General features: G+C 34.0%; 1 protein-coding gene across 1 annotated transcript in view; it reads right to left on the bottom strand.

Moving 5' to 3' along the window:
- Window positions 1-20408, bottom strand: part of LOC118740873 (soluble guanylate cyclase 88E-like) — a 50278-nt gene that overhangs the window by 28358 nt on the left and 1512 nt on the right. The window contains exon 5 of the mRNA XM_036472647.1: window positions 551-564. Within this exon, the coding sequence (XP_036328540.1) occupies window positions 551-564 (14 nt within the window). The remainder of the gene's footprint in view (window positions 1-550; window positions 565-20408) is intronic.

The raw sequence follows: 20408 nt of genomic DNA on the forward strand, positions 1-20408 counted from the left end.
TTAATTCATGAAAGTAGATTTCTAAGCGAAATAAATACTAATCAGCGGTAAACAGCGTGGGTTCTATATATGTACATACATATGTATACGGTGACCATATTTATGGGAGCCGAATATGGAACAAGAAATAATTTTGTAAATTTTTTACACAAAAACTTACAGATCTTAAAGCCTTCTTCAATGATTCTAGATGTATTAGCCCTGAAACAGCATCCTTGTAGTAACATCACAAATTTGTAGGAAATTTTTCGCGGGCTTTTACCCCGCGTAATTTGTTAAAAAAAATCTTTAAATTTTATTATGATAAAGTGCAATTTTGAAGTAGCTAAGACTCACCGCTAATTTTTGAATTTTTTCTTTTTTTGTTGACGATGTTGCTCATTTTTTTCATACAAAGGAAGTATGTTCGAGCATTTTTTTTTTTTTAAGAGAAGCAAATGAGGGGCACTTTATTATACTCAATTTTAATGCGGTGCGAAACTGCAAACCATTCCTTTTTTTCTAAAGATTCTAATTAGGGAGTTTGAAATTTTGGTGAAACATTGCAGAATTAATTTTTATAGTTTTTTGCACAAAGTTAGAAATTTGGTATTTGAATAACTCAGTGAGAGGGGAAACTAGTATGTTTGCATATATGTATTTATATAAAAAAAATATTTATTGGTGAAAAAATGGTGGGTAGGCACTGTGGACAATGGTAAAGTTCTTCTACTACCTCTGCAAGATTGTAAGTCATGCAGAGTCCGCAAATGGGTTCGGTAGCATTGTCCGGAGGATGCATGAGACTAGGCCGAGCATAGTTTGATCTGCCATCAAATTATAACTTAAGAAAGTTTTATTACATGGTAGTTGAGAAGTGCATGTTCGAAAATTTCATTAATTTAATGAAGGATGTTTTTGCGGCTGCAGCAGTACGTAGCATGAATTTAGGCGCCTGGTGTTAACAGCCACGCCTAAACAATATTATATGGTTTTTTGTTACGAAAAGAGCTTTTCTTTCATAATAATAATAAAAAAAAGGAAAAATAGCCAAACCTTGCTTTCGAGTCTTAATTTATATTTTGGTCACTGTATGTATTGCTCGAATCGAAACACAGGCATTCAGATTAGAATATAATAACTGTTTATGGAGAAAATTCCGTTCATCTTAAAACTCGTTCATAGGCATGTCATTTTAATGAGCTGTTAAGGCGTCGAAACACCGAATACTGGACAACTACAGGACATTAGAAGAAATACAGAACATTTGGCGTCCCGTATAAAATAAAGAAATTACCAGGGCAATAGGTCAAAAAAGGGTACTTTCTGGTATAATACAGGACCGATCAGGTTTCCTTTTGCTAAGTACTCACTTTATTGTGCACATGTACATACATATTTCCGTACCCATAATCTTATTACGTATGTATGTATGTGAGGGGTTTCTCACGTAAGCATATTTCTTACGCCTAAGTAATTTTGTGTGCTTCTTCTTTTGTGTCTATATATCTACATGTTATATGCTACAACGCACCGCAATCTTTCAAAAATTTCATTAACAGTCTTTTTCACATACGTATATACATATAAATATTTACCTTCCTAACTATTCTTCTGCTTAATCGCCACACATTACTCAGTTTTCCGCGCATTAATTGTTTGCCTCAAGCACGTCTCCATGCTGTGCGAAAAGATGCAATTTCACGCCGGTTTTACTTTCAGTGATAATCTGTTTAGTGCAGGGACCAAACATAACAGTTATTGATGAAAGCTGTCATTGAAAAATTCACTATGAAGGAAATGTTCTATAACTAAATGATACATACCAATCGATTTCTTTCTTCACCGAGAATCAAATTTGAAAATAAATTTTTATTTGTAATTTTTATGCAAAAGTAACACAAATAACAATTATTTTCGAATTTTATTTAACAAATCCAAAATAACAATTATTTTTTATTTTTATATAAATAATCTGTATATAACTGTTATTTTTATATTTTATGTCTTAGATAACAGTTATTTAAGACTTTTATTTATAAAAGTCATCAAAAAAAAAACTCACTCACCGATGTTTGTTTTTTAAATCATACGTATATCTGTATATAACTGTTATTTTTATTTTTATATTTTATGTCTTAGATAACAGTTATTTAAGACCTTTATTTATAAAAGTCATCAAAAAAAAACTCAATCACCGATGTTTGTTTTTTAAATCATACGTATAAAAGTCATCATAATTTTTCGCAGTTAAGAAGCTGTTGGAGAACCCAAATTTACTACGACTTATACAAATGACTTTTATAAGTATGATTTTAAAAATAAAAGTCAGTGACTGATTTATATTGATGGCTTTTATAAATAAAAGTCTTCAGTAACTATTATCTAAGATATATACTTTAAAAATCAAAAATAACTGCAGATTTTTTAGATAGAAATCAAAAATAATTGTTATTTTGGATTTATAAAATAAAAATCAGAAAAAATGTTATTCAAGGAGTAATTCAATAAAACTCAAAAAATAATTGTTAAAGAATGATTTTTTTAATAATAAGTTGTAGCTGTTACGGTCGCTGGTTTAGTGTCTGCATTTTATCTCGATAAAAGCTTTTCAAATAACTGTTCATCGCTTTAAACTTTTTCAGTTCGCTGTGGTTGTTGCATCAATTAATTTTTACTTTAGTTTAGAAAATAGGAGATGCTTAAAAATGTTTTTAAACAAACAATCAATTCCTTGCTTAAAATTATGCTGGCGGAATAGCTTTAAGGTCCACATCTACGCAATAGTCATATCAAACGAAGATACTTTGAAGCAACTTTGTACAATGGCAAATTATACAGTGACGCATTTTTAGGATTTTTGATTAGTTGCGCTAAATTATTGGCAAACAGTGGTACAAATTAAATTATATTGCAATTAATTTTATGTGTTGCCTTCAAACTTAATCCTTGTTTTAAGAGACACCTAGTAAAATATTTATAAAGACATATTTTTTCTTAGAAGATTTTTACTTTTTAACTCCAACATAGTGGGTCTTTTTGAATCTGATACGGTGTTTACATGAGGCGATTTTACAGGCAACTTTTAGTTGAAAACAACAATCGCCTGGTGTGAATGGACTTTCAACTAAATAATCGCTTCCAATGAAATTGCCTCTAAAATTTCTTAGAAAATCGCCTCATGTGAACACCGTAATACTTTGAAGCTGGATTATAGAATTTCTTTGAAAAATCAGAAATTTTAAGCAGCGAAATTTACTATAGGTCACCAAAGATAAAAAATTCGCCGATTAGATGAAACTTTAACTAAATTTTCTGTAGGGTCAATAGAATATATGGGTACTCCGGGCTTCAGAGACTTACGGCAAAATTTAGTGAGCAAATTTTTTGTAAAAAATTTACGACTTTCACTCCGTTTATTTAGTTTTTTGACCCTTATTCAAAAATTTAATTAGACATGGAAGTAAGAGCGCTAAAAGGGAATTTGACCTCTAGTCTCCGAAGAAAAATAATTCGATGTTTAAAGATAAAAGCGTTATGCGACTTTATCGATGAAATTTTTTTAATAGTTTCCTTAAAAAAAAATAAAGCTTATCATAACTATATGATGCCTACGTATTGACAAATTGGACCGTTTATTTTTTTATTACTTTTTATAAAATCATAGGTCACTATATAACAAAAACACAGCATTTTACCAAATTTTTTACATATGACTTTCGTTTATTTTCCGCCTAATTCTGTGTTTTCTTGATAAATTATTTGTAAAGAAATGTTATCAGGATTTTTATCGAGTAAAAGCTCCTTTCGCATTCTGTGTCAATATTTATAAAACAAAAAAGTTTACTGCCGAGAATATTTGTGAGGAGGGTTGCCACCTCTTTAAAAAATGATAAAGATAAATAAATAATTGGGTATTATTATTGGGAATCTCCTAAAGAGAAACAAAGTTTTGCGATCGATTTATATTGCCATTTAAAATATATGGGGAACTTTGAGCACTTGAGCGACCTCAAAATTTTTTTTGATTTAAAAAAATAGGGATATATTTTTTCGGTATAGAAAATTCCTAGGGGGTGAGAGCATAAAAACTCTAATATTACTTTTTCACATGCATTTTTGGACCACCCTAATATACATACATACATATGTATATGCAAACACACTGGCCTCCCCTCTCACTAAGTTATTCAGGCAACGTTTCTAGTTTATTTCAGATGCGTATATAGTTCAAAATTCATTCATTAACTTCACGTATTTTCACATGGATAATTTTATCAATTCAAAACTACTAATTTGCGATTTTCAAGAATGGTACAAGATCTTGTCACTAACCTCAATGCTCAACAAAATACCTAGAATACAAAAAAAAATCATTATAATTTAGGAACAGCTTTAAGTCAACGAGCATGGCGTAAAACTTTTCAAATTATCCCAGTCTTAATCCTGTGTAATTCGTTTATTTGCTTTTAAACACTTTCATTGCTTAACAAAATCTTAAACGGATTTCAACTAAGCACCAACAGTTCAATATGTAGTTAGTTATGTATATCTTAAATTTCCGGCAACAAAGCAGGCATTGCAGTGCTTGCTTGTATGTATGTATGCCCACACATACATGCATATCAATGTAAAGTTCAAGAAAACTTTGCTGCCACAGCCACCAAGACACTTCTATTAACAATAAACTAAATATTTACTTTTTCAGAGATTCACACAGCCCCATCTATGATGCACAATGGCGCCAAAAGCTGCAAAAAATTTTTAAGGAAATTTATGTTGCGTATTTCAAAAGCAGCTGGCATGCCGACTGGCTGGCTGTCTTGATGTCTGGTCACTTTTCTATTAAATAAATATGTATATACACTTAGCTGGAATTGATTTGACGCCCTTGGCATTTGAGTGAAAATTCAATGTTTTCATTTGGTTGGAAAGGAAAGCAGGAAATATGTACATAGATACATATTTACTTAGTTACATACAAGTATTTTCTTATATTGCTTTGTGTTTATTGTTGATTTTCACTTTTTTGCAATAATAAGCTATGCTGTCTTCGTTCCTTGCATTGAATGCTGCCAAAGGAAAACAAAAGTCAATTTGAAGGATCTGGGCAACTGGTTTAATTCGAATCTGTTTGGGCATGTAGATAAACTCTAGTATTTGCATACTTTGCTTGTTTTGATTTTAGAATACAAAACTCTCTCAAAGAAACAGGATTACAATAGCAACAATTGTATATATTAAGAAAAGAACTAACACCCAAAGCCACTGCAAATGCCAGGGGCAACTGTCCTAAAGTAATGTTTTGCCAATCATTCTAACTGTAACAGAGACTTTGTGTGTTCGGCATAATAAATGGTCAACATGCTCTTCGCATCACTTTCATTTCAATCAAAAGTGACTTGACACGTACATAGATGGAACTGGTACTGTTATTCTGCCACATACATATATACACACATAAACACACTGGTTGACGATGTGGCATCAGATGTAGACTTACAACAATCGTAGCGTGTATTTCACTCTGAAGAAAGCAAGGTCAGGAAAATGAAGATATATTGCTTTAACAATACGTACATATGTATGTATATTGTTGTGAAATAAATTTTAAAAAATTTAAAAAATAAGGAAACGCACATCTATTCAATTGTTATCTGATTATTAAAATGTCGTCTTTCTAGTTTAAATAAGAGCTATTTTTTATACCTATTGTTGTAATTACAAAAGCAAATAAGAATATAAAAACGAAAACGAAAACGAATCGATGTCGTTTAGAGACTTGGAAGTATAAGATATTAAATTGAGTATTATGTAGATATGTATTAGGGCGGATCGATTTGTAGGGGCCCAAAAAGATTAACTGAGGCACATCGCTGTTATGATTATTTGGGTAATTTCAAGCATTTTTTCCCAAGAAACCATAGGTCTAAAATTAATTTCGAGCCAGCGATTTTTTCTATCTAGTTTTTTTCAAAAAGTGGCTCACCTGTTGAAATAGCTGTATTGGAAACTAGCCAAAATGTGTATCTGGCGGAAAAAGGCGTTAAAATCAAAAAAAACAACGCCTACCGCTTTATTTTATTTAGTATAAATAAAGCCCAATTTTACAATTTTACATATACAAAATGTTGCTCATACGCTAGGGCGACAGTCAGTTTTACACCCACAAAAAATCAATATATTCGCCAAAGATAGTAAAACAACGTTTTTGTTCTTCTATCTGACGGCAGGATTTTTCTTAAAAGGACTTTTTTAAAGATATGACTAGTTCAAAAAATTATCTAGAATCTCAGTGCAATGTACAATAAGAATATAAAAGAGAAAGTTCTGTAGAATTTATAAAAGTTTAAATTGGAACATAAGGACGAATAGGTAGTTGAGAAGTCATTTTTAGATATTTTATGCTTGAATATCTTTGAAAATTTGTACTATGTATTTTTGAAAAAAAAATAATAATTTACACGCGACTACATACTCTAATTTCGCCTTTCTAACTTTATTAGCTTAAAGAATAAAATTAGTTGAAGGGGCATTTTCAATACCTACTTATTCCTCCCTGTGAACCAAGAAACTTATATTTTTTAACTCTACAGATTTTTTTTTTTTCATTTCAAAATAAAAAAAAACAGGGGTTTATTTTTCTCGATTTGGAGCAATCTTAGTGGGTAAGAGCATTAAAATTCGGAATTTCACAATATTGCATTTGTTGGTTCCACCAGGCAGTAATGGAACTTTAAAAATTTTACTATCACCCGATAGGACCCATTTAGGACTTCTGATCCCATCATCATTCAACAAAAGACAGTCATGGGCAACCCTGCGAGCAGAAAGAAAGCTCATTAATTAGCACTTTTTAAAACCAATTTACATGCTGGTGATGACTTCAAAGCATTTGTGATTATATTGTAGATGTTAGTAATATCCTTGGGCAATAAATTCAATTTGCTAGTTTTAATATAATAAAATTACCTATACACATACATATGTAAGTACATTGGATGATGGATGAGAGAAAATTGAGCGCAATAACCGCAACCTCTTTGAAGTAGGTCATTAAAGCAGATAACTTAAACTTAACTTAAAATATTTTAGAAATTCATCATCAAATCAGAGTCGGCGTTTATAATTTTAGTTAAGATATTAGCTAACCCCTAAAGTCCTTGGTGAATAATTTTTGAATAGAAATATTGTACCCTACACGCTGCGTCAGTGCTTTTTATAAGGCTCCGAGTAGAGAATTTACGAAACTTATTTAGTTTGGAATGCCGACAAAAATCTTTACGACCAAGTAGTACCAAAGTGACATTTTGATACTATATACAAACCTCGTAGGTGTAGATAAAATAAAGTAAGCTGAGGAGGTTAGGGTTGTACAAAGAAGATGTTCTATAGTCCATTTTCGTTCCTGCAGCTTCTACAGAAGTTTTTGTAGGTCAGTTTCCTATTTATAGCCGCTACTAGCTTCGCAATGTCAGATCTGGATTTTTCTAATAAATCATGTCCCCTCTTAATGGCTCTTAACTGTTTCTGAGGGTTGTTGAGGATGATTTCCTTGTATGTGGCTCCAATTGGGGGTCAGATTCAGACCTCGTTTGATGCCAGTATGGAACCCTCACTGACTTACTCATCTGGCCGCCTCATTTCCTGTGTCTGATTCGAACTGACAACTAAGCGGGTTTAAAAGGGTGCTATATTGCTTGATCAGCCGCGAGAGTCATAATGGCTGCTTGGCTGTTCGAAAAAATGTACGTAGCGAATACTTCTGTCTGAAACGAATTCTACTTAATACTACGGATTCAGAGAAAACGCCTGCTCCAACTTCGCGTTTTGTTTTAGGAGCCATCGGTAATGTATCCACGCGGATGTATCAAATTTCCCATACCAGTTGGCTCGCGACAGGAAAAAAAAACCCCCGAAAGCATAGTAGAGCTTCATTTTAGCCCGTTTTTAATCGGTATCTTGGACGGAAATCGACTCAACTCAACTTGTAATTCCGAGCAGACAAATACACTCGGAGGTATGCCATTGCCTATCGAAGGACGAACGCTGTTAAGAAAAAACCTTTTTTATATTTTTTGCGATGTTGGTTTGACCAGCATTTGAACCTAGGTACTGCGGAGTGGAAGCGCGCACTGCTTATCACAGCGGCCGACGATATTATTTATTTAGGATGTTTCACTTGGTCTTCTGATTCTTAATATATGTATACATGAAATTCGTTATCTCCTTTGGCCTTATTTGCGAACAAATAATTCGGAAGTTTTGGGAAAATTTTTTAATTGGTTCGAAAATTTTCGCTACTACTACTCCAAATATTACCTTATTTTTCTAAAAGACCAGCTAGGACTAGGAATATATCTGCATCAAAAAGAAAATTTTGAAAAAAATGTCGCTTACGTTGTTTTGGCGGTTAGAGCTCGTTATATTCTCATTTTGGTTTTTGGTGTTATAAATACATAATTTTTACTAAAGCCATGTGTCCAAAAAAAGCGACCGATATCTTCTTAATAAACCTATTTTTAAAAGTAGAGTTTTCCAAAAGTTTGCGGCCTATAAATAAGCAACTTTTGAAAAATCTAAAGGATGCAAATAAGAACCATGTAAGAAATATATTTATGTACATACTTATGTTCAGAATCAGTGACCGAAAAATGTATTATAGAATAAACTATTGGCTTTATATTCTTTGATACGCATTTATTTACGAGTGATTACTCTCTACTATTTGCCTTTTACTATATCTTCACTCACTTTGCTCTATGAAATATAAAAAATTGCACAGTTTTATCCAATGAAAATGCAATTATGTTTACACGCCACATTTAACAGCAAACAATGCCATTTGGAATTGTCTCTTAATTTACTGATTTATACCGAACAATATTATTATCTTCCTACTAAATGTCTGTACAGACAATTGTCTGCCGTAGAGATTTAATGCCGCAATTTAGACTCAGATTTAGTAGGACCATGGCAGTTAAATTATTTATCCATATGTACAGCTTTACTTGCATATGGACATATACATATGTATATTTATGTACACATGCTCGTGTGACTGCAATTGTAGGATTGCAAATAGAATTTAGTGCGGTATATTAAAATAAAGGGAATTAAACAGTTTATCATCAACACGTCAGCCAACATTGGTAAGCATACTTGGAGGGACTTTGGTTTATGTTAACAATTATGTATTATTTAATTTGTCTATTCGCATTGTGTTTGTGGGATTTTTTTGTATGCCATCAAAAGGGGCGTCCAGGGCGTATGAGTAACAAATGGATGTAGGGCTTAGTACACGCATACATCGGTACATATATATGTATGTATGTGCATTACACCTATTTTAGTTAACTAAACTTTGCTTTAGATAAATTTAAAGCTCTTCTAAATATTTTAAGACACTTGAATTTTCGTCTATGGCTTTTAACGCATGCGATATTGAGAAATCATTCATTAGTTACTTCTCACCTTAACGCCGCGTATATGTATGCATGTCACGTAGAAATGCAAATAACCCTACAAGACAGCTGAGTATCATATGAGTACTCATATTATCATTACTCCTAATCACAAAAGTGCTTATCAAAGTCCTCATTTTCGTTCAGGCCATGGGAAAAAATTGAGTACTTTCCCCTCAATGTTGTCATCAGAAAGTCCTCAGTACTAATAGTCAAACTACTCATTTATGCCGTACTACAAAAACAAAAGTGTAAATGTGTGAGAATTTTTGCCTAAAGTGCTCAGCAATGTCTTGTAGGATAATCTTCTATTGACATAACGAATCATTTGTGTTGAAATATTAATTGGCTCATCTGTTGCAAGTTGCCAAGATGCATATTGACTCACGGCTAAGGCGAAATGCGAGTGCAACTGTTGCTAGTTTGCCTTCAATTTCTTCGCAAGATTGAGTAAAAGTGTTTTGGTCTTTCTCAGAATATTAACAATATATATGTATGCATATGTGTATATTCAATAGACTAAGGTTACCATATGATAATTAGTATATTGTGGCTGGTGTTTTGAGGTTTATAATTTCCTTGTTTATCGGCATTGCTTTATTCTTCCGACAGGGTAAGAAGATGATGTATTTTGGAACGAACTTCCGTCATTTCTTGTCAAGTTTAGAGACAAACCGGTTTTGGACTACCTAGTTATGTAACACAAATAAATTCGAACTAGACAGAATAAAAAATTACACTTAATAAATTAATAGTAAAAAAAAAATTTAAACAAGCTTTCTAGATACGGGGTTTTCAAATGTCTCGACTGCTGCGCCACCTATCGGGTCAATTCATGTTGCATTGTCATCGGGTTATAAGCTTAATTTGAAGTTTCAAGTCACTAGCTCGTCGGGAAGTTGGTGAAATATTGATTGCAAAATTCCGCGACATACTTACATACAAGTGAATTGTGGGAAAAGCTTGTAATGAAATTGCACAACGCCGTAACCGATTTGTTTCCAAATCAAACTTGACATGGGATGATGAAAATTCATTCTAAAATAAATACAAAATTAAGCAAATATCTGGCGCTTTTTTCGCTTTGAAGAATGACACTTTTGATTCGCTCCAAAGTAGTAGGCGATATAATTGAGTGTGGAGTCTCCTAAAAATTTTAAATCAGAGATAACAACTAAAACTTCTTTGAAGCATGTTCAGAGAGACCGCCAAACGAGCAATTACCACAGCTTTCTCGATTAAGGCGCTAATTGAGCTCGATTTACCATAAAAAATTTTAATTCTTAATTGTTCGATTAGTGTTTAATTGAGTGCTAATAGAGCGTATTCTTTTAATGAAACCCTGCTGGGTATGTTTGATTATGATTTGGTGGTATGAGTTGATGTCCTGAAAAGCTGAGTGCTTGTTTGTGCTAACCAATAAACTATTTTTGAACGTGTTTTCCAACCGATTACTGCGTCCTTCATTTTAATTATAGATGAAAAAAAGTTATAGAAAATCGCTTAAAAATCATTGAAATAAATTACCGCCAAAATGCACTGAAAACAAGAGTTGTACAAAAACAAAACAGAAATAGTAAACTTCAAAATTACGAACGTCACACACTTTTTTCTCAAATTCTATTGCAAATGGCTGCTTGTCAAGCGGACAGAGCTGTTCTAATTCACGGATACTGTATCGTACTGTTATGAAAATATAACTTACTATTAAAAAAACATGTAAATCAAATTTTCAAACTTCGTAGAACATTTAAAAAAAATCGACAAATTTAACAAATGTTGGCCATTAAATTTTAGTATAATACAGTACACGTTGGCATTTTTTATTCGCGCATTTTCTTCCATACAAAGTTTGTTCAACAATTTTTTTGTATGGAGAAAATGAGCAACACCTTCCACAAAAAAAAGATTTACAAAAATCAGCGGCAAATCCTAGTTACTCAAAATTTGCACTTTGAATCGAATGGCCTACAAAACTGCATACTCAGAATGTTTTGTAGAAATCTAATTGAAAAGCTCAAAATTTTTATGAAACTTTTTCGGATTTTTCAATTTTTGTACAAAATTTGAAATTTTGACTTACATAGTCATTCACTTTTATAAAAAAAAAAATAATAAACATTAAATAATCCCTATTTATATTTTCGCAAATGTATCTATACCTTATATTTTTCATAGCCATGATTTTTTTAAGGGAATTAGTATTATTTTTTTGTAATCTCATTAAATTCCAGTCAGAACTGTTTTATTAAAAAAAAAATTAACAAATCATTACAAAAACTTAAAAAACCGTGAAAGGAATGATAGACTGCTATATTGCAGACAATATGACGTAATAAAACATAACCAAAAATCACAGAAAATAAGGATGCTGGATGCGGGACTGAAAGTGAGCTGCTCTCCAAAGAAGCAAGTGGGGAGCAATAAAAAAGCAAAATAAAAAAGTACACAAGTATACTACATAAATACGAAAGTGCTGCTAAAGTATGTTTGTACGAAAAATTGTTTTTGGGCCAATGTATAAGGATACTCTTATGAAATTTTTAATGAAAACACTGAAAAATTGGGATTTAATCGGTACGAATATAAGATTCGGGACACTTGTACGTCCCGACTTTTAAAAAAATATTCTCAAAATCGGTACTGTCCCGCCAAAATCGGTACGAATGGTCACCGTATGGATACATAAACTACATAGCATCATTGGAATATAAACATTACTCAACTGATTTCAGAGTAATGAGTTCTTTACGGTTTTCCGTTTTAAATCTGGCAACGCACTTAATTGGGCGGCCGCTGTGGTGTAGTGGTTAGCAGTATGCGCTGCCGTTCCGCAGGGCCTAGGTTCAAGCCCGGTTCAACCGAACATCAAAAAATAAAAAAAAATTTGTTTTTTTTTTCTAATGCAATGGCAAACCTCCGAGTTTATTTCTGCCATGAAAAACAGCTTCTCATTAAAATACAATCGCCATTCGGAGTCGGCGTAAAACTATAGGTCCCTTCCCTTTCTGTGACAACATCAAGGCGCACGCCACAAATCGGAGGAGAAGCTCGGCCAAACACTAACATACTACATGTGTGTAAGCGCCAATCTCTTGGTATTTATATATCTCTCTGTAGAAAAACTGAATCAAAACGAAACACTAAACCACTCACACCATTATTGTAACATAAATGGAACTGCACGTTTTCAAATTGATTTCACAGATCAAACGTACTCGCATTTTATTATTGTTATTTTTTTACATATAGCTGCCACTTTTAATGCAAAAATAGTCTATTGAATATCAACACAACCAAAAGCAAATATCGACGGTAAATTTTTTCCACTTCTGTTATATATTTTGGGTTGCAGTAAGTTTTAGAAAAATATAAAGATTTAGTTGAAGGTGACACTCACATATTAACGGTTAAAAAGAACTTATTTTACATGCCGAGAACACTTGCATAGCTGCGTATTAAAAGATACGTTAAAAAAAAGATTAAAAACTAATAAACTCAGGTGAAACAAATAATATTTTTCTACATATTTATATGTACATATATGTACATACGTATTACAATTAATAGGTAAATATCTAGTGAATTATTTTTCTTTTTTTTTAATCTACAAATGTTAAAGAAAAACAAACCCTTGTGCTAACTTTTTCGTAAACTTTATGGGCGCGTATTGATTTGTGAAGTTTTGACCATTAATTTTTTATTATTAAATTTACATTATTTTGATAAAATTTCTCTAACAAAAACCGTATAAATCCGAATGGCAAACTTTGTGCGATGTTTATTAAAATTTAATGAACTTTCGTAAGAATTTTGAGCTTTTTAATCAGATTTCTTACAAAGATTTTAAGTATGCGGTTTTGCAGCCCATTCAGTTTTTAACCGACTTCTAAAAAAGGAGGAAGTTATCAGTTTGTCGAAATTTTTTTTTTGTATGTTTATGTACGCAGGTATGAAAAAACTCGTAACTTCTACAGTTTTGGTGTATCCCCTCTCAAATTTTTACAGCTTACTCCATAAAGTTTGACAACTATCCAGGTTGAAAAAAATAAAAAATAAAAATTTATTTTAATCTATATTACACTCACATTTTGATACCTTAACTGATTTTCTCCGACAGATAGTTTATTAACTGCAAACAACTGAAGAAAGATACTTCTCCGCGAGTTCAAAATTTCGGAAAATTTGTTTTCGCGATTTTCGAACATCATAACGAAATGAAAAAATAGGTGTCTTCTTTTTTTCGATAAAGAATGTAAAAAAAAAGGAATGTATTTCACCCCACAAAAATATTGATGTGTAAATACTGTATGGAATGACTCATATACATATATTTTTTTTTTATATGAGAATTTAAGTTTGCTTTGTTTTTTGCTAAAAATGACTTGTAGTATAATAAGTGCAAGCTTTGAGATATGTAGCTAGGACCCACCGTTGATTTTTGACAATTTTTTTTTTTTTGTTTTCTCCCTATAAAAATAGCGTCGAGTAAATATGTATGACGGGATATTAAACGACATACTCAAAATCTTTTTAAGAAATTTATTTAAAAACCGGAATTTTTTCGAAAATTGGTTGAGTTTTTTTTAATATTGCACAAAGTTTGGAATTCTTATTTACTTATAAAGTTTTTGTTAGAGCAGAAACTATATTTTTATCAAAAAAAATATTAAAAATTAAATAATGAAAAAATAAAGTGAAAACTTGTCAATATGGGGTGACGTATAATTGTGATAAGCAAACAATTTTTTAAACAAAAAAGTCATAAATTTTCTACCAATTTCTAATATTTAACTGACAAATTTGTTCAGTAATCCTTAATTCTATGTATAAGCAAAGCAAAATCACAACTCAATCCCTTATCTTTGAAATCACTTAATAAATACTAAGAAAACTGCCATCACTTATCAATTACGCCTACCCAATGCAACAGCAATAATTAATCATAACCTCAAATTCTCAACCTAAACAACGCTTTCTTACGTAATAAGATAAATTATTTAAAAGCAAAAGCCTGTTTACTTACAAACATACATATAAATACATTTACGAAGGCAGCCCATTTGCAATAATTCACTTCTCTTCTTTTTTTCTTTCCTCTTACAGCGCGCAACGAAAATGGCTTTCAGCTATTCAAAATGGAAGCTAGTAAATTAATTAATGGCTGTAGTCATTATTAACTTAACAGATTTACACAAACAAATAACTCCTGAAGCAATATAAAGGAAAGCGCTCACACACAAATAAATATCCCAGAAGCGATTCAAACATTTCCCGAACTCCCGCACCTCACCACCCTATTTTGAGCGCTCGACTGCGAGCATCTTAGGCCGAAAATGTATGGTTTATTATTGGAGAATCTCTCCGAGTATATCAAATCCGTTTACGGTGAAGACAAATGGGAGGATATACGACGTCAATCTGGCATCGATTCGCCATCGTTTAGTGTGCATCAAGTTTATCCCGAGAATATGCTAAACAAGTTGGCGAAAAAGGCGCAACAGGTAAGTCGAATGAAGTGGATGTTCGTAAATGATAAATCAATGATATGCATGCGTACATATGTAGATATGTAAATATTTTAAAGCGAAATGCATTTAGTATGTATGCCTTTAAGTACCTCTAAAATACGCTAAAAAACATGTCAAATGGATAACAAAACGAAGTGCAAAATAACTAGCTTACCTGCATATGAATATGTATAATAAATTGAGCTGCTAATTGGTCGTCTTTGAGTTGAAAGCTTACACCAGAGCTTCCTAAAGTGGGTTCCGTGAAATGAATTTTGGTATGAATAAGCACCGCGGTCAGTTTGAGTTGCACACAGAAAGCAATGTTCTATGAACATTTACCAGATATGGTAACTGTTATCCGATTTTAATGAAATTTTGTATGTAGCTTAGTTTTAGCTAGAAAGATTTAAATCTGAGAGATAATACAAATCTACACTTTAAATATAAAAAAATCTATCGCCCTCCCGTATGCCATATAAACACAATTCACATGAAAGTGCCTGAGTTTCAAATGGAAGTGCAAAGCAAAAGCATTCTTCCAACGTTGGATAGCAGAAAAAAGACTTCGAGAGAAAATGTCAACAAATGTCCGGCAAACTTCGCGCAGGCTGACCACAAAAAAAAATTTTAACTATAAATTAAGAATGGAGAAACTCCAATCTCCTGTCCACACTAAGTTTAAGGTGTCCCCCTCAAATTTTATTGCATATTGCTTTAATGGTGCTATCATTTATTAACGCTTCAAAGTGGGACTTTTTTAAGCGAGGAGGATCCCAAGGATACGAATGACAATGTAACGTTTTAACTTGCAATACAATGTAAATATGTCCAAAGATTCCACCCACCGAATTTTGGATCTTTTCAGCCGCCAGTTCGCTATCATTTCTTAATGCACTCTATTAATGTCCATATATATAAATACTCGCATTGTTAAAAAATTTCATTAACTAATCATACAATAAAAATTACGTTATACTTTTCAATTTCATTTTCCTTACAAAAAAACTTCAATGTACACATAAATATTTTATATGTATGCACAATACACTTCAATTCACTTTAATATACAAATTTTTAGCGGCCTTGTTTCAAAGCTTTCAAGATGGAAGATAGACGTTTTTCTATTGTCAAGGAATCCATTTCCATGGTCGCCAGACACATTCATTAAAGTATAAACAGAACCAAATCTCTGAGCAAATTTGGTCGGATGGAGCGATTCCGTCTGATGGTATACGGCGCAACATTTCGCCTAGTAAAACATAACCGAAACGGCATTCGCATCAGCTGAGTGACAAATAAAAATATATAAAAGTACAAAAGCGAACATATAAATCCCCAAATTTACCCATTCTGCTTCTTCCGCTAATTACTGCTAGGCAAAAGATGAAACAAAGCTATTTGCTTGACTTTTCGAGGTTGTAACGGCATCTCAATAATGACTTGTGGATTATCATTACTCCAAATGCGACGATTTTGTTTATTAACGTACCCATTCAACCAAAAGTGAGCTTCATCGCTGAACTAAATTTTCTTGTGAAAACTTGGATCGGTGGCCATCTCGTTTTGGGCCCATTCACCGAACGTGCGACGCCCTTGATAGTCGTTCGGCTTCAATTCTTGCACGAGTTGAATTTTGTAAGCCCGCAAACAAAGATCCTTCCACAAAATCTTCCATAAAGTGGATGGGCACAGCTCCAATTGTTGCGCGCGATGGCGGATGGACTAATTCGGGTCTTCTTCAATACTCTGCTCCACAGTAGCAATAGCGCATTATCCACTAGAGCAAACGTAGTGCGAAACCGATCCATGGTTGCTTGAATTACCGACTTTTCTGGCTAGAAATAACTTGCAGTAGCACATACATACCTTGGTTTTCTCCCTGACACGAAGCCTATCTATTCAAAATTAGTGCTTATTTATTCAAAAATGCTCCCACTCCCTCTTTCCCCGCTGAAACTGTCTTGAGGGTGTCACCTAACTTTCTGGTGGGACCCCGAATTTTCTCATAATATTTGCGACCATTCTTTATTGGGCAACATTTCCAGCTTTTCACCACTCCCTTTTTTATTTCGGAAAATACGTCTCGCTTCCCTCTTCAGCTTCCTATGTCGATCGCGCATAGCTCGCGTTGAGTTCTTCAAAGGCGTGGCCTTTTTCTTCCTAGTGCATAATCTGCGGCGGTATGTAATGAGCAGGAAATGTGATTCCACTGCGTCTTTTATTGTTGTAATGGCATTTGGATAAATGTTGCTAAAGTGATAAAGCGCAAACAGTCAACGACGTAGCGTAGACGTCGGTTGACGCAGACACGATCTATCTTATGGGATTCGCGTGTTAACGGAAACTCACCACCCTATGGCGGTGACGTTGCCGTTGCTTCTCTCTCTCTCTCTCTATCAACAGTAAATTTGATATGCTGATACGGACGTCAACCTACGATTACGCTACGTCGTCGACTAGCTGAGCTTTTAGTCCTGGGACATCCTTGATTCTCACATATGTACATATGTTGGGTTCTCGAAGAGTATTCCCACAGAGCAGAGGTGTGAGAATCGAGTTGCGAATATGCTTTCTTCAAGCACTACATAATCAATTTAGATTCTCGTATTGATGATGAAGGCTAAATGATTCCCTATTTAATCACCCTGGCATAAAAATTGCAGAGCACGATTTTCATTTCTTGACGGTGGCAGCAAAATAGAGATATCTGGACGTATCGTCCTTATCTTTCGTCGGAGTGTAGGAACAAATGAACAATATGTTGAAGAATCCCGCTATGATGCGGATTGTGACGATAAACTTGTACACCGCAGGGAATGGCAATACTCGCCGACGGTGTCTCTCTGTCACCGCAAATGCTGCTGTAAAAATTTCCTACTTCAAATAAATATTCACATTTCTTCAATATCCTTACTTATTTCCTTTCAGGTACTCGGTGTTTCCGAACGTGAATTCATGGACCAAATGGGTGTTTATTTTGTTGGCTTTGTTGGCCAATATGGTTACGATCGCGTTCTCTCCGTACTTGGTCGACATATGCGCGACTTTCTCAATGGACTCGATAACCTGCATGAATACTTGAAATTCTCCTACCCCCGCATGCGTGCGCCATCATTCATTTGTGAAAATGAGACACGACAAGGACTCACATTACACTATCGTTCGAAGCGGCGCGGTTTTGTCTACTACACAATGGGCCAAATACGTGAAGTGGCGCGACATTTCTACCACAAGGAAATGCACATCGAATTGGTGCGCGAGGAGATTCTCTTCGATACGGTGCATGTGACATTTCAGCTGACATTCGATAATCGTGCATTCACACTGGCTTCGTTGGCGATGACGCGCGAAGAGAAACACTTGCCCATCAGTGCACATGTACTCTTTGAAATATTTCCATTTTGCATCGTATTTGGGTAAGTATACGCCACGGTGAGCGGTGCTGGCGGATGGGTTGCGTGCTGGCGTGTTGTACCTAAATACCCAATGCCTGTCATTTGAGTATACATACGTACATATGTATATGTATTTACATGTGTATGTGGCAACAGCGCTTGTGGTTGATTTTAATTATGTGGCGCAGCAGTGCATTGCAGCGGTGGCAACTTAACTGGCGCATTCGCATTGGCTGCAGCTGTTGCCTGGCCACACAACTTGTTACTTCGCAGCGCCTGCAATGCATTTCAGCGCTAATTTTGTGGCTGTTTTTTTTTTGTTCTTCTTTTTATTGCGTCATCTTATTGGTTGCTGGTGCTGTTGCTGCTGCTGCTGCTGCAAATTTATCGCCGCTATGCAGTGCCGATATGGTGGTACGTAGCATTGGTAATTCCCTGATGGTCATTCTGCCCGACCTACTTGGCCAGAAGATTACCGCCTGGTTCGATCTGGTGCGTCCATTAATTGCCTTCAAATTCCAAACCGTAAGTAGAGGTCATGCTAATGAGTAATTTTTAAATTACTAACGGTGTGTGGCAGCTGAATGCGGTTTGAATTAACTTCGGTGGCTTTGTTATTGCCGAGAAACGCTGGTGAGTTGAGATTTTTTGTCGAAAGGTTGCATTCAACTGCCATGCGTAGGTGTATGTAGGTTTTAATAATTAGGTTAGTGAGATTTTACGTAATTTTCTATTTTTGCACATTCAATTAGATTTTAAACAGAACGAATAATATTTTCGAATTAGTCACAGTGGAGCCTGTGACCGACCGCGTTGCACTTCAGCCCTCCACTGAACTTTTGCTGCACGATGATGGATCTGAACCAGAAAAGACGTTGCGCTTAAAAGGTAATAAAAAATGGCGTGAGTACAAACTAAACATCTGTTTCAGCATAAGGTGATTCAGTTATATACATATATAGATTAGGTTAGAAATTAAACATTAATTTCATTTCATTTTGTCAGGATCAGTACATGACTTTTTCATAACTTCACTTCAAGAATAGTTCAGGACTAAATATTGTACTGAAGTAGTCCTTAAATGGCTCTGAAAAGGTCTTTAACTTGTCCCGAAGAGATCTCGAACAAGTTTTGAAACGGTTCCAAAATATTCCCAAATTAGCCCCAAAATACTCCTGAGCTGGACCCGAAATGTTCCTGAAATAGTCGCTAACTAGCCTTAAATGGTGCTGAAATAGTCCTGAATCAGTTCAGAAATGGGTCTTAACTAGTCGCAAAACTAACCCGAACTAGTCAAAATAGTCCTGAGCTAGTCTAGAACTAGTGGTAAAATGGTCCTGAAGTAGCTCCCAAATGGTCCTTAGATGGTCCTGAACAGGCCCGAAACCTTCAAAAAAATTATACTAGTCCCGAAATGTTCCTGAACTTGACTTTAAATGTTCTCAAACTAGCCCCGAAATATTCTTGAAATTGTCGTGAACTAACCTGAAATGGTGCTGAAATAGTCCTCTTTGGGCCTTAACTAGTCGAAAAAATGAACGACAACTAGTCGAAATAGTGTTGAAGAGTCTCGAGTGGTCTAGAACTGGGACTGAAAGGGTCCTGAAATTGTCCTTAGAAGGCCGCGAAACGTTCAACGAAACAGTCGAGAACCGAACATAACAGTTTTTATTTATAAAAGTCATCAATAAAAATCAGCCAGTGATTTTTACTTTTAAAAGTCAGCAATATAAATCAATCACCGACTTTTATTTTTTAAGTCATACGGTCTTCTACTAAAAATAAACGTTGGGTTGTAACTCTTATCGACGAAATAAAAAATATTTCTCATCTAATAACTGTTATGGAGCAACGTTTTTGCTATAAAACTTATAACTGTTATGACCCTGATTTTTACACCCTTGGCGCTCGGCGCTACTTTTATGGCATTCCAGCCCAACCATATTTATTTAGTATATGTATTTTAAAAGTTTGAAGATACTCAATCAAAAATTACCTCGAATTAAGTTTAAAAATATTACATACATTTTCCGAAGAAGATACATTTTTTTTTTTTT

Source organism: Rhagoletis pomonella, unplaced genomic scaffold, assembly GCF_013731165.1.
Source record: "Rhagoletis pomonella isolate Grant_MI unplaced genomic scaffold, Rhpom_1.0 Rhpom_scaffold_00001, whole genome shotgun sequence".
In the NCBI taxonomy this organism is placed as follows: Eukaryota; Metazoa; Arthropoda; class Insecta; order Diptera; family Tephritidae; genus Rhagoletis; species Rhagoletis pomonella.